This window comes from Martes martes, assembly GCF_963455335.1.
Source record: "Martes martes genome assembly, chromosome: 2".
Taxonomy (NCBI): domain Eukaryota; kingdom Metazoa; phylum Chordata; class Mammalia; order Carnivora; family Mustelidae; genus Martes; species Martes martes.
In genome coordinates, this window is record NC_137889.1 from 27,090,729 (window position 1) to 27,103,719 (window position 12,991).

At 40.9% G+C, this 12,991-nt stretch overlaps 1 protein-coding gene across 1 annotated transcript in view; it reads left to right on the forward strand.

Moving 5' to 3' along the window:
- MTNR1A (melatonin receptor 1A) overlaps positions 1-12,507 on the forward strand; it is a gene marked incomplete at both ends in the record, with an annotated part of 29,953 nt that extends 17,446 nt beyond the window's left edge. The window contains one exon of the mRNA XM_080797610.1: positions 11,639-12,507. Within this exon, the coding sequence (XP_080653736.1) occupies positions 11,639-12,507 (869 nt within the window). The remainder of the gene's footprint in view (positions 1-11,638) is intronic.
- Positions 12,508-12,991: the final 484 nt, after the last annotated feature.

Here is a 12,991-nt window from a genome sequence, read left to right on the forward strand (position 1 = left end):
TTGTTATTTCTCTTCTCTCATTTGTGATTTTATTTCCTTGAGTCCTCTCTCTGTTTTTCTTGGTAAGTCTGGCTAGAGGTACATCAATTTTATTGATTTCTCAAAGAACCATCTTTTGGTTTCATTGATCTTTTCTGTATTTTGTTTGTTTGTTTGTTTGTTTCTGTATCTTTGATTTCTACTCTAGTCTTTATTATTTCATTCCTTCTGCTGGCTTTAGGTTTTGTTTGTTCTTTTCTATCTTCTTTAGGTGCAAGGTTAGGTTGTTTATTGGTGATTTTTCTTGCTTCTTGTGGTGGACTTCTATTGCTATCAACTTCCCTCATAGAACAGCATGTGCTCCATCCCAGAGGTTTTGGATCATTGCGTTTTCATTTTCATTTGTTTCCATGTATTTTCTTATTTCTTCTTTTATTTCCAGGTTACCCATTCATTGTTTAGTAGCATGTTATTTAACCTCTATGCATTTGTGGTCTATCCGGATTTTTTCTGGTGGTTGACTTCTAGTTCCATTGCGTTGTGGTCAGTCAGAAAAGATGCATGGTATGACTTGGATCTTCTTGAATTTGGTGAGACTACTTTTGTGGTCTAATATGTGATCCATTTTGGAGAATGTTCCATGCGCACTTGAAAAGAATGTGTATTCTGCTGTTTTAGGATGAATGTTCTGAATATAACTGCTAAATCCATATCTGTCCCTGCGTGTCATCCAAACCCATTTCCTTGTTGATGCTGTTTAGATGATCTGTCCATTGATGTAAACAGGGTGTTAAAGTCCCCTACTATTATTGTATTATTACTGATTAATTCCTAGATGTCTGTCATTAACTGTTTTATGTATTTAGGTGCTTCTATGTTGGGTGCATAAATGTTTACAATTGTCATTTCTTGTTGGTCTATCCTCTTTATTATTATATAGTTTCCTTCTTTTTCTCTTCTGAAAGTCTTTGCTTTAAAGTCTATTTTGTCCAATATAAGTATTGTTACTCTGGCTTTCTTTTGGTATCCATTTGCTTGATAGATGTTTCTCTATCCCCTCACTTTCAATCTGCAGGTGTCTTTAGGTCTATAATAAGTCTTTTATAGGCAGCATGTAGATGGTTATTGTTTTTCTTTTTATCCATTCTGTGACTCTGTCACTCTCCTTTGACAGGAGTGTTTAGTCCATTTACATGCAAAGTAATCATTGGTAGATATGTATTTATTGCCATGTTATTATTTGTTTTGGGGTTGTTTCTGAAGATTTTCTCTGCTCCTTTCTTGTCTTCCTCTCTTTTATGTTTTGCTGATTTTCTTCAATGATGCATTTGGATTACTTCTATTCATTGCATATTTATTAGTGGTTTTTGATAGATGGTTACCATTAGGTTTGTATATAACCTCCTCCACATATAACAGTCCATATTAAGTTGATGGTCATTTAAGTTTGAACTTATTTGTTTCTCCTCTCCTCCCCACATTTTAGGTATACATTATTGTTTCTTGACTGATTTTTTACAGAAATATTCTTTTTTTACTGCTTTTGTGTTTCCTACCTTTACATAATTACTTTGGGTCTCTCCTTTCCATTAAAAGAGTACCCTTTAATACTTCATGCAGGACCGGTTCAGTGGTCTTGAGCTTTTGTTTGCCTGGGGAACATTCTGAACTATTCTGAATGGTAACTTGGCTGGATAGAGACTCTGTGTTTATGCTGGTGGGCAAGGGAGGAAAATGGCAACTTCCAGCTCCTTTGTTTTCAAAGACATCCCCCAACATGCTCCAAAATCATTATGAACAGAGCTGTCTCCCGTTTGCCTCCAGTGTTGCATAAGCTGCTGTTGTTACTTTGCCTCTCCATACGGGCTGCTGTCTCTTTAAGGGCAGCCACCTGGTTATCACTTGCCCTCCTGGCTCACCCAGTGCTGAGTCAGGTGACTTTTAAGCCCCAGGCTCCAAGTCTCACTGGTTTTACAAACTCATGATTTTCAACCCCTTTGGTTTTAAAACCAAACCTTATGGAGATTAGGTTTCCCCATGTGAGCTCCCTGTCACAAGGGCCCATTTCTCTGCCCTCTGCATACGTGCAGCTCCTTCCCTCCTGCAGGTAGCCTCTCTCTGCCTTTCTGACCTTTATCACCTTTCAGATGCAGCTTCTCCATCTTTAGCTGTGGAGTTTGTCCTGCCAGTCTCGAGGTCGCTCTCTGGTTTACTGACTTGGATGTGGATGGTATCTAGTTGCAAACATGGTGCAGGGTGAGCTCAGGGTCCTCCTACTCTGCCATCTTCCCAAACTCCCTATGACAACAGAAGTTTGTGTTTAGCTTACAGATGAAAGGCTGAATCAATCTGGCTGCCATGTGGATGGTTACATATTACAGACATCCCCCTAAACCACCCTTATGAGAAAAGAGTAACCAGATTTAGAAAATGAGAATTCCTGGCAGGATTTCACATTTTTAAAAATTGATTGAAAACTGGACTAGAGCGAGAGGGTTATGTGTGTTAGTTTCTTATATACTGAAGTTTTCTTAGTCTCTTTAATTGCATACATGCTACAGTACCAGAACAGTCAAGACAACACATCAGCCAACTATGTTTACAGTATTAGGGAGTCACCGCTAAGCCAAGCTAAAGAGTAGGACAGGGAAGACAAAGTGAGACAGAGACCAAAGAGCCAAGGAGGCAAGTGGGTTGAAGGAGGCAACAGAGCGAGGTTCCTAGATGTGGTCAGGTACCACAGGATAGTATCTTCCACTATTCACACAAGGTGGGAGTATGTGGACAGGTGTTACATGCACAGGATATTATGTTTCAGGACTTTAAGGAGGATGAAGGCTGAGAGAAGGCTCAGCAAGAATGCCACCGATGACCAGACAGAAGTTTCAGCAATGTGGTGTGGGTAGAACCCAGATGTTACAGGAAGGTGAATTTAAAATAGGTGGGAAGGAAACAGAGGGACAGCCCTGTCTGATTGTTTGAAGGGAGAGGAAAGGGCTGATAGCCAGAAGGACAGGAGGACAGAAGGAGGCTTATTTGCCAAAGGAGAGCTCTGGAAGATGACAAGGATTAGCGGAGGAGTCCTTGCCTGCAGACATGTTGCCTCAGCAAGGGCTATCTGACCAGGGGAGGAGCCTTCTGTGAAACCTGACATGCGCTTTCCGTCATGGCAGAAGAGAAGGAATGAGTATTTATCCAAAGCCAGAGGTGTTCCACGTACTCTCAAATTCTCACCATGGTCCTTATTATCTTGATTTATTACATATTAAGAGATGAAGTCTCTGGGGAGCTATGACTTACCCAAGGTCATTTAACAGGTGTCAGAGCCAGGATCTGAATGCAGATATGTTGGTTTCTAAACTTAAGGTCCGCATTGCCTCTAACAATCTGCAAAGACAAGTTTCTCAAATATAGTCCTTTGAAATTTAAGAATGTAAGACATTGCCTGTGAGTCCTGATGTACAAAATAAATAGATTCTTCTTTAAGCTAAAATTTTTTTAGATCCGAGTCTGTGGATTTGCTATGTAAAACACATGAAAAATGTTTTCAAGACTAGCCAAAGTTTTTTCTGTTCAAACTGATCTTTATCTGTTTGATGTTAGGCACAGTTCAGGTACAGTCAGGATTTTATTTATTTTGTTACTATTTTTTTTTTTTTTAAGAGAGAGAGAGCATGCATAAGTGGGGTGGAAGGAGAAGCAGAGAAAGACGGGGAGAGAGAGAATCCCAAGCAGGCTCCACGCTCAGTGTGGAGCCTGACGCAGGGCTCAATTTCATGACTGAGATCATGACCTGATTGGAAATCAAGAGTCAGACCCTTAACCAACTGAGCCACCCAGGCATCCCAGGATTTTATTTTTTTAATCATGAACAATAATTCAGTAGGTCTCTAATCTTGCTTTCCAAGTTCAAGTCCAGGCTAAAATGAAAGAAGGAATGAATACTGGCTTGTTGAAGAACCAACATCCTGGCAAATAAGAACAAAAAAGCAACTAACTTCTACCTTTGTGTGAGTGGAGTATAGAGACTTACAGGTACATTAGTTCATTCAGCAAACTGTTCCTGAGCACCTACTATGTGCTGGGTACTGTGCTTTCAGAGTCCTGGACCTCTAGAGGTCTTAGAGGGAGACAGACTTCTGTGCACATGCACAGAGTCTCATGTTGTTTTGATGTTGGAAGCATACATACACATAGCAAGGATGAAAAGAATAAAGAGCAAGATCAAAAAGGATTTAAGTCTGGAATTTCAACCCAACATGGCTAGTTTGTTTGTTTTTTTCCTGTCAGATAGCATAGTAAGTAATTCTTCTTCTTCTTCTTCTTTTTTTTTTTTTTTTCTAAGAAGAGGCTGACTTTAGAAAACCACCTAACCCCATCACAGAGCTGAAGGTCCACGTGAGGTTGCCTACAAACAGAATCCGAGAGGGAGCAGGCAGGTTCGCTACTCATGCTTTATTGAGGGAGTGCTCTCAGGAGGAACCTATAATGGACAAGAGAAGCTGCCTAGGGCAGAGGAAGCGTCAAGCAAGGATGGGATCTCAGGTGAAGCCTAGACTTGGCGAGATCCAACAAGCCAGGGACTCTAGGTATAAATCCAACCACAAAGTTGCAACCGCTGAAGGCAAAGGGGCTGGGCTTTTATACTCCACTGTCAACTCTTCACTCATTGTCTACTTAACCGAGGGCAATTCCCTGGAGGAGGGAGCTGTGAGTAGAAGGAAGCACCCAACACTCACCAAAATTCAGGAGTAAGTGCACCAGCCTGGCAGAAGGTACTTGGAAAAGGTACTGGTAGCATCTACTCAAAGGCCTATGACACAGACAGGATGGGAGAAATAACCCAGAGACCAGCTTGTCATGGTAATGGGCACCCCCAGCCAGAGTTCTGAGGGGAGTCCACACAAGGAAATGAATTCTCCTCAGGTGAAATCATCACACAGATTCGACTGTTACCAAATTAGGAACAAGATAGCTAGAGCCACAGAAACACGTTGATGAAGACAAACTCAAGGCCCAAATTTTGTATAATGTTATATGGGGAGATAGATTTCTTGCCTGTCCAGGTGACTCAAACCTTCCTTCCTAAGGCTCCAGCACATTGGCATTCCTGCTTGAATTGGGATGCTTCATTTTCCTTTTTTTTTTTTTTTTAAGATTTTTAAAATTTATTCATTTGACAGAGAGCAATCACAAGTAGGCAGAGAGGCAGGCAAAAACACGGGGGAAGCAGGCTGCCCGCTGAGCAAAGAGCCTGATGCGGGGCTCGACCCCAGGACCCTGAGATCATGACCTGAGCCGAAAGGAGAGGCTTAACCCACTGAGCCACCCAGGCACCCCTTCCATTGGGTTTTATCACAGGGCATGGTGGTACCAAGGCACTCCAGGGGAGGGAGCTCCTGCATTGCAAACATATCCATCCTTGCTCCTACTGTGTAGTCACAACCCAATTTTCCCTTGATAATCAGCATCAGTCACCTCACTTGGGACAGTGACCCCACTGTCTATGGATTTCCTGGAATGAGGAGTCCAAAGTAGCCAGGTGGCAGTCTCAACTTCCAGTTTAAGGAAACCACTATTATATCTCTTGGTAGAGAACATTCCTCTCTTGGAAACCAAGACTTTAGAATGACAGAACCTAGTTGTGGAGAGAGGAAGCAAATGCTTTGCTAGAGTGTCACTAGGATAATTCTGAGAGGAAAAACGACCATTTCCACACTTGATTTTCTGATCTATGAATCCAGTCCTTGGTGTGTAACACATACTACACCCTGGGTGACATGACCCTATGCTCATTCAGCTGATGCTGAAACTAAACCTTCATAAGCCATTCTACCACAATGCCTTGCTTCCTTTGCTACAAACTGAGTTACTCAGTCAGAAGCAAGGTTTTTATCATAAACAAAGACAAAGTCACTTTGGAATTCTATGGATATCTGATTGGTGAATAACTAAGGGTAGGAAAGGCAAATCCATACCCAGAATATGCTTCTATTCCACTGAGAACAAAGTACCCCACCTTTGATGACAGAAGTGGTCCAATGCAGTCAATCTACCACCATCGTCTGGCTGATATTTCCGGGGAATGGCAGGATATCAGTGTTGGTCTCTGTTCTTGACAGTTTGGGCATTCAGGAGGACAGCAGTGACTATAACCAGATCATTTTCATGAGTAGTAGTCTATGTGGCTGGGCCCATTTGTAACTTCTATTTCTGGTGCATGATAACTTTTTGAGCTTGTTGTCAGGGACAGTGATGGCCAAGGAAAGATTAATGTCCACAGGCTGTGTCATTAAGAACCTCTTCTGCTAACAAAATGAAACAAAATAAGAACAAACCCTCTTCTGCTGAGATTGTTTTTGGTGAGTGTTTGTAGGGGCACAAGTATCTTCATACTCAGTGCCCATTCCAAGAGGTGTGTGCTCCTACCCCTTCTCCAGGTTCCTGTGTTACCAGTTTTCTAAACCTGTTCCTTCCAATCACTGATTGTCTAGCTGTATCATCAGCCACTGCCCGCGAATCACTGTAAACATGTAGCTGTGACCATCTCTCTGTCTAGGCAAAATGAACAACCACTTTGAAGTTCTGCTCGAAGTTCTTTGCACTAGGAGGATTTTCCTTCATCCTTGCCCCTGGATTTGGCCTGTAGTGCTACAACATCCAATTTTGGACAGCAAGAGCCTCTCATGAAAACCCATCTATAAAGCATACAAGAAGTTTTCTTTTTTCTTCCTTATTAGCTGACCAAAAGGGAATCTTCATGAGGCCACAGGTGCAGGTTGTGAGCAAGAAGGCAATGAGGCAGGAGTGTGGGCCATCTAGGACACTTGCTCATGCAATTTCTTGTGCCCTCAATACCTACTTGAGCCAGATATGTCTACACCACTTGTATCTGATGCTGTGCATGCCAATTTTATGATCTAGTGGGACAGACGATACATAGTCCATAAGAGATTTTTCAGATCACACCAACACTTGGTGGCCCATGGTTAAGTTTTCAGATGCTGCTAAGCCTGAGTAGCAAGTCAAAATCCGTTTCTCAAAAGGAGAATTCTAGTCTACACAGGATAACCAAGATATGTTACAAAATCCCAAGGGTCTGTAGTTATAGGTCTGTTAAAGGAGCCTTATATCCTCTAGATCTGCCACAAACAATTCAAACACCATTGGATCAGATGAGTTAAATGGTAGAACAGCTTTTGAGTATTTTCTTGTGCTGGGCTCCAGTCAAAACTGCCTGCTTTTTGGGTTACTTGGTAAATGGATTGGTGTAACATGTCAAAATTATGTGTGTGTGTGTGTGTGTGTGTGTGTGTGTGTGTGTATTTAGTGGCAGGAGGGCAATGCACCAATTATTCTTCACCTTAGAAGTTGCGTAGAGGTGATAATTTAAGTAACTTTTTTTCCACTGCATGCCATGAACCACCAGTATTATTAGAGAACCAAATCCAGTTAACCCAGTTAACAGAGAAACCCTCTTTAAGGTTCTTGGTCTACTTCTAGTACCAAATTCTCTATCAGTCAGGGTTTAATCATTTTGAGAAACAAAATCAGTAGAGCAATTATGGGAGTTGATTAAACAGTTCAGTTGAAGCTATTGCTTCTGTGTCTGGTGCTGGGGCCTTGAATCAACCAGGGGTCTTCTGAGAAATACAACTCAAAGAGTATATCTATATTCTATTAATATATTAGTATATATTCCATTCAGAGAATAGCATGTTCTATAACTAGCAGTATACATACAATAGAACATATACAGAGAGAATAGAATATAGATATTCTATTAGTGTATTAGTATATATTCTATTCAGAGTCATATATTCTATTAGTATATTAATATACCTATTATATTTATATATTCTATAATATCCTATATATTTATATCTATATAAAAGGGACTTACTATGTTTATTATGAAGAATTGGCTCACTTGACTATGGAGGCTGAGAAGTTCCCCAGTCTACCATGCACAAGTCAGAGACCCAGGATAGCTGGTGTAATCCTGGTCTGAGTCCAAGGACCTGGGGACCAGGAGCACCTATGGTGTCAGTCCCAGACCTCAGGCTGAAAAGACTGGTATCCAACCCAAGTAGTCAGGCAGAGAGAGTGAGTTCCTCTTTCCTTCAATTTTTTTGTTTTATTTGATCCCTTACTGAGTTGGATAATGCCCACCCACAAGGAAGAGGACATCGACTTTACAAGGCCTATTCAAATGCTAATTTCCTCTGGAAACACACTCCTAGACACACCTAGAAGTAATTTTTAGCCAACTCTCTGAGCACCCCACCACCTGGTCATGTTGACACATAAAATTAACCATCACAAGTCTCAAGTCCATAGATAAGGCAGCTGAAAAGATGGGTGTCAAGAGGGAAAGCAAGGAGAACCTTGGAGGAAGGACCAGAACCCAGGAGGATGAACGGAACTCCTGTCAGTCTCTCAGTTTCCCCGAGCCAGTGTGGAGCTCGGAGACAGAGCAGGAGCTGTGGGCACGCCACACTCCCCCAAGCCTCCCTGCCCCCCATCACTGCAGGCCAGCCTACAGGAGTCAAAGAGCCCGAGCCGCCACTGTGCCTGGGGCTGTGCGCTGAGCTTCCGGCTGCGGAGATTCACTTCGGCCTCTGACATCTCGCACAGCTCGTCTCTACTGGGGAACATGACCCTGGAACCCTGCGTTCAAACGTCCTTTCAGCTTAGTCCATACAACATAAATGCACTCTGTATTTTGTTTAGAGATATAACTCGATGCCAGGTCTTACTGGAGGGGAAGAAAGACATCTCAGACGGGCACTGCCCTTGTGGAGTTCAGAGCTTGAGGTGTGGGAAGATGGTGAGAAGAAGAGAAACACATAAATAGAAAAGCAATGGCACCTTGCTTTGGCCATTCCCAGAGGGAAGTGCTTCTGACGTAAGCAGTTTAGATGAGGCAACTTTTCAGTTGTCTGGTTACTGATTTTATTCATATCTGTGCCATATTTCCCTTACAATTTAAGGTCTTATTTAAGGCTGTTGGCTGTTCTTCTTGTTACCAGTAGAGAGACCTCGAACTGCCTTCCCTTCCGCTCATTCTGATTCTAAGATGGTTCTTTAGAATTGTGCCTGAAGAAGCACTAAGCCTGGCCCGAGGGCCCAGTACCCAGTACTCCCATATTTCTGGCCTTAGGGGAACGTCCTTAGGGGAATGCACTGAGCAACGATAACAAATAAACAGCACTGTTGTTGTCTTGGCATTAATTGTATGACTTCATCCAAATTAACTCTGTTTGTTTTCCACATGTCTAAAAAGTGGGAATTATCCTGTGTGATCACCCATATTCCTAATATTCCTCTCGATCTTAACATCCTAGGAGTCCATAATTGCTCTGCAGTAAGGAGTGGAAGTAAGTCCAACAGAAAAGCAATTTGCTAGCCATTAACAGGAATTATTTTAAGTTTCAGAATGCACTGCTGTGCTGGTTGTAGGGAGTGTCGGGTGTCTGCAAAAAGGATAGATCACTGTCTCTCTGGAGGTATGTAGAGCTGAGATGGAAGAGATGATCTTATAATGTGTACAATCAGGATGAAGTTATTTAATTACTGTTATCACTCCTCTTCCTCCCCATCTCTCTCTCTCTCTCTCTCTCTCTCACACACACACACCACACACACACACACCCCTAGCAGATATGACAAAGCTTCCAGCTGAGCTACCTGATAGCCACGTCTGTGTACAGTCTATGGCTTAATTTTTCTTTCTCCTGACACTTGTAAAAGGGGATTAGTTCAAAGAAAACTAAACTAATGATTTAATTAATGTAATGACTTGAACAAAAAGAAGCATAATTGCTATAAACTAAATGGAGCAGAGGATTAAAGCTATGAAAGAAATCTAGGACATTGTTTATTATCTTATACTTAAGCTCTTTAAAAATAACTATTTATGTCAGTTTGTCATCGTGATGTTGTGGGTAAAAATGGGCTGCTCTGATGGTAATTTGTAGCTGAATTTCATATATTATACATATTTTTAAAGTATTATGCATTTTGAGTTAAAAATTCATTAAAACAAGCCCACTTTGGAATTTAAATATTTCACTGGTGATTGAAATTGTTCTTTGGGGAAAAATAAATTTGTTTTTATTGCTTTAATTTGGACTCATGTAACCAGTTTTCAAAGAAATTGTTTTTACAGCAATTTATCTGAAATTCCTACCTCTATGACAAAAACTTCCCTTTTTTTAGCCAAAGCTGTTCTTTTACTTCACTTCTTTGCAATTTTTGGAGGGATAGGGAATAAAATTAATTAAATAGGAACCTCAAATACAAAGGCTGTTTTATTTCAGATATTGGGAGATCACTTTGTAATATCTGTCATCAAGCAGTTGAGCAAAAGTCTCAACTGGGAACTACTATTCAAGATCCTATTACAAGGAGGACACACTCTTAGGGCACTATGGTATAGAAATAAAGGAAAACTTAAGTTTACAAATAAATATAATAAAAGGCAAAATATATAGTTTCTCCACCTGGAACGTTCTTCCCTGCTTCTTCTAGCTCACCCATTCCTTGCTGCCTCTTTTTCTACACATACTCTTATACTTCTTTCTCTCTCTTTTAATTTTGTTTTTCTAAGTTTGAGGATCATAGGATCCCTGGCTGTTCCTTCCTGTTTAGCCAGTACCTATTAAATGCAGTTAATAAGGTTTTATTGAATGTATTACAACTTACTCTCAACTAAATGTGATAAAATAAAGTGATTTAGAAGCCTACAAAGGAGGAAGGTCTTCCTGTAGTTGGGCAAATAAGTAAAGGCTTGGAGCATTTCCATTTAAGATGGATTTGGGAAAATGGGTAGCATTTTAAAAATTAAGAGAGAAGAGCCATTGAAGGCAGAAGGAATAGTAAGAAACAAAGGCAAATGAGCTGCAAAAGCAAAGAACATCCTTGCAGAGATCTTACAAAATTTGACTAGAGTTCCTTGTTTTTATGCTTTCAAATGTGTTGAGTTATTATATTAACATAGAAAATATTTAGGGTTTAATTTTTATACTTTAGGTTCTCTATGAAATCTGGAAGTATTTCTACCTTTTCCTTTAGATTGAGGTGAGAGTACTATAGAACACCAACAACATTCATTGAACACATATCACAGACACTGCTCAGCATTTGATGTGGAATGCCTCAACTTGACCTCATCATAGCCTCATGAAGAGGGTACTATCATTATCCCCATCTTACAGAAGAGGAAACTGACATTTGGTGAGATAATATAACTTGTCCCAGTTAGACAGCTAAGAGGGGGTGAAGCCAATATTCTAACCCAGACAGTTGATGAAAAAAACCTTTTTTTCTTAACTATTATACCAAGGGTCAAGGGTTCACTGCTGTCCAAGAACAGCAACCAAACAGTTTGAAAAATAACAGTTTTGAACATGAAATAAGCCTTGTCTTGGGAATGCGGGAATTTGCGAACAGTGGAATTGACTTGACAAGGGCAACAGTGGGCTTGCTTCCTGATGAAAGTGGTTTCCATTTCAGTTATAATATGGGTGTCGCTGTGATGCCAGGTTAATGGGGTTGCAGAAACAGCTCTTTAGAAAAATAAGAACTGTGAAAGAAAACCAATTCAATGCATATAAAACTGGGGGTAACCTGTACTTTCTAAACCTTTCTCTTTTAGGAAATATATTCGTGGTGAGCCTTGCAGTTGCAGACCTGGTGGTGGCTGTTTACCCCTACCCCTTGGTGCTGACATCTATATTTAACAACGGATGGAACCTGGGCTACCTGCACTGCCAAATCAGTGGTTTCCTGATGGGCCTCAGTGTCATTGGCTCCGTCTTCAATATCACTGGAATTGCCGTTAACCGTTACTGCTACATCTGCCATAGTCTCAAGTATGACAAGCTGTACAGTAACAAGAATTCCCTCTGCTACGTGTTCCTGATATGGACGCTGACACTTGTGGCGGTCATGCCCAACTTGCGTACCGGAACCCTGCAATATGATCCAAGGGTCTACTCCTGCACCTTTGCACAGTCTATCAGTTCAGCATACACCATAGCTGTGGTGGTTTTCCATTTCATAGTTCCCATGACTATAGTCATCTTCTGTTACCTAAGAATATGGATCCTGGTTCTTCAGGTCAGACAGAGGGTGAAACCCAACAATAAACCCAAAATGAAACCACAGGACTTCAGGAATTTTGTCACCATGTTTGTGGTTTTTGTCCTTTTTGCCATTTGCTGGGCTCCTCTCAACTTTATTGGTCTTGCTGTGGCTTCAGACCCTGCCAGCATGGGGCCCCGGATACCAGAGTGGCTCTTTGTGGCCAGTTACTACATGGCATATTTCAACAGTTGCCTCAATGCAATCATATATGGGCTACTGAACCAAAATTTCAGAAAGGAATACAGAAGGATTATAGTTTCACTGTGTACAGCCAGAATATTCTTTGTGGATATTTCGAATGATGCAGCACATAGGGTTAAGTGCAAACCCTCTCCATTAATGACCAACAATAAGCTAATAAAAGTGGACTCTGTTTAAAAGACAAAGCACCACTGGCAAGATATACACACTGCCCAAGTCTTACTCATTTTCACGTTTGCTTCCTTCTTGACAGATGCCTAGAAACACAGCATAGTTGAGAAAACACACACTTCTAAGAGGTTGCCTCTAGTTTATGAGCTCATATGCTATCAGCCTTTTGAATAAGTCTCTAATTCTGCTTATGAAAAGAAATTCAGAACATACAGAGAGCTACACGTTAATTTGAGAATGCGATTCAGGGACAAGGGTGGGGTGGTAATTTTAATTAAAACTGCTAAATGTATTCAAGTAGAGAAAGAGTGTGCAGACTTTTATTGCAAATGAATATCCCAAAGGAATTGCTTTTTCCTCCACTTTTTGAGGATTTCTCATTGGAAAACAAATGATGTATAATAGTTATAAACAAGCAAATGGAACAAAAAGAGAAAAGTGGGATGATTGATTCTTTACACAGTGAAAGGCTGAAAATAAATCAGGGAAC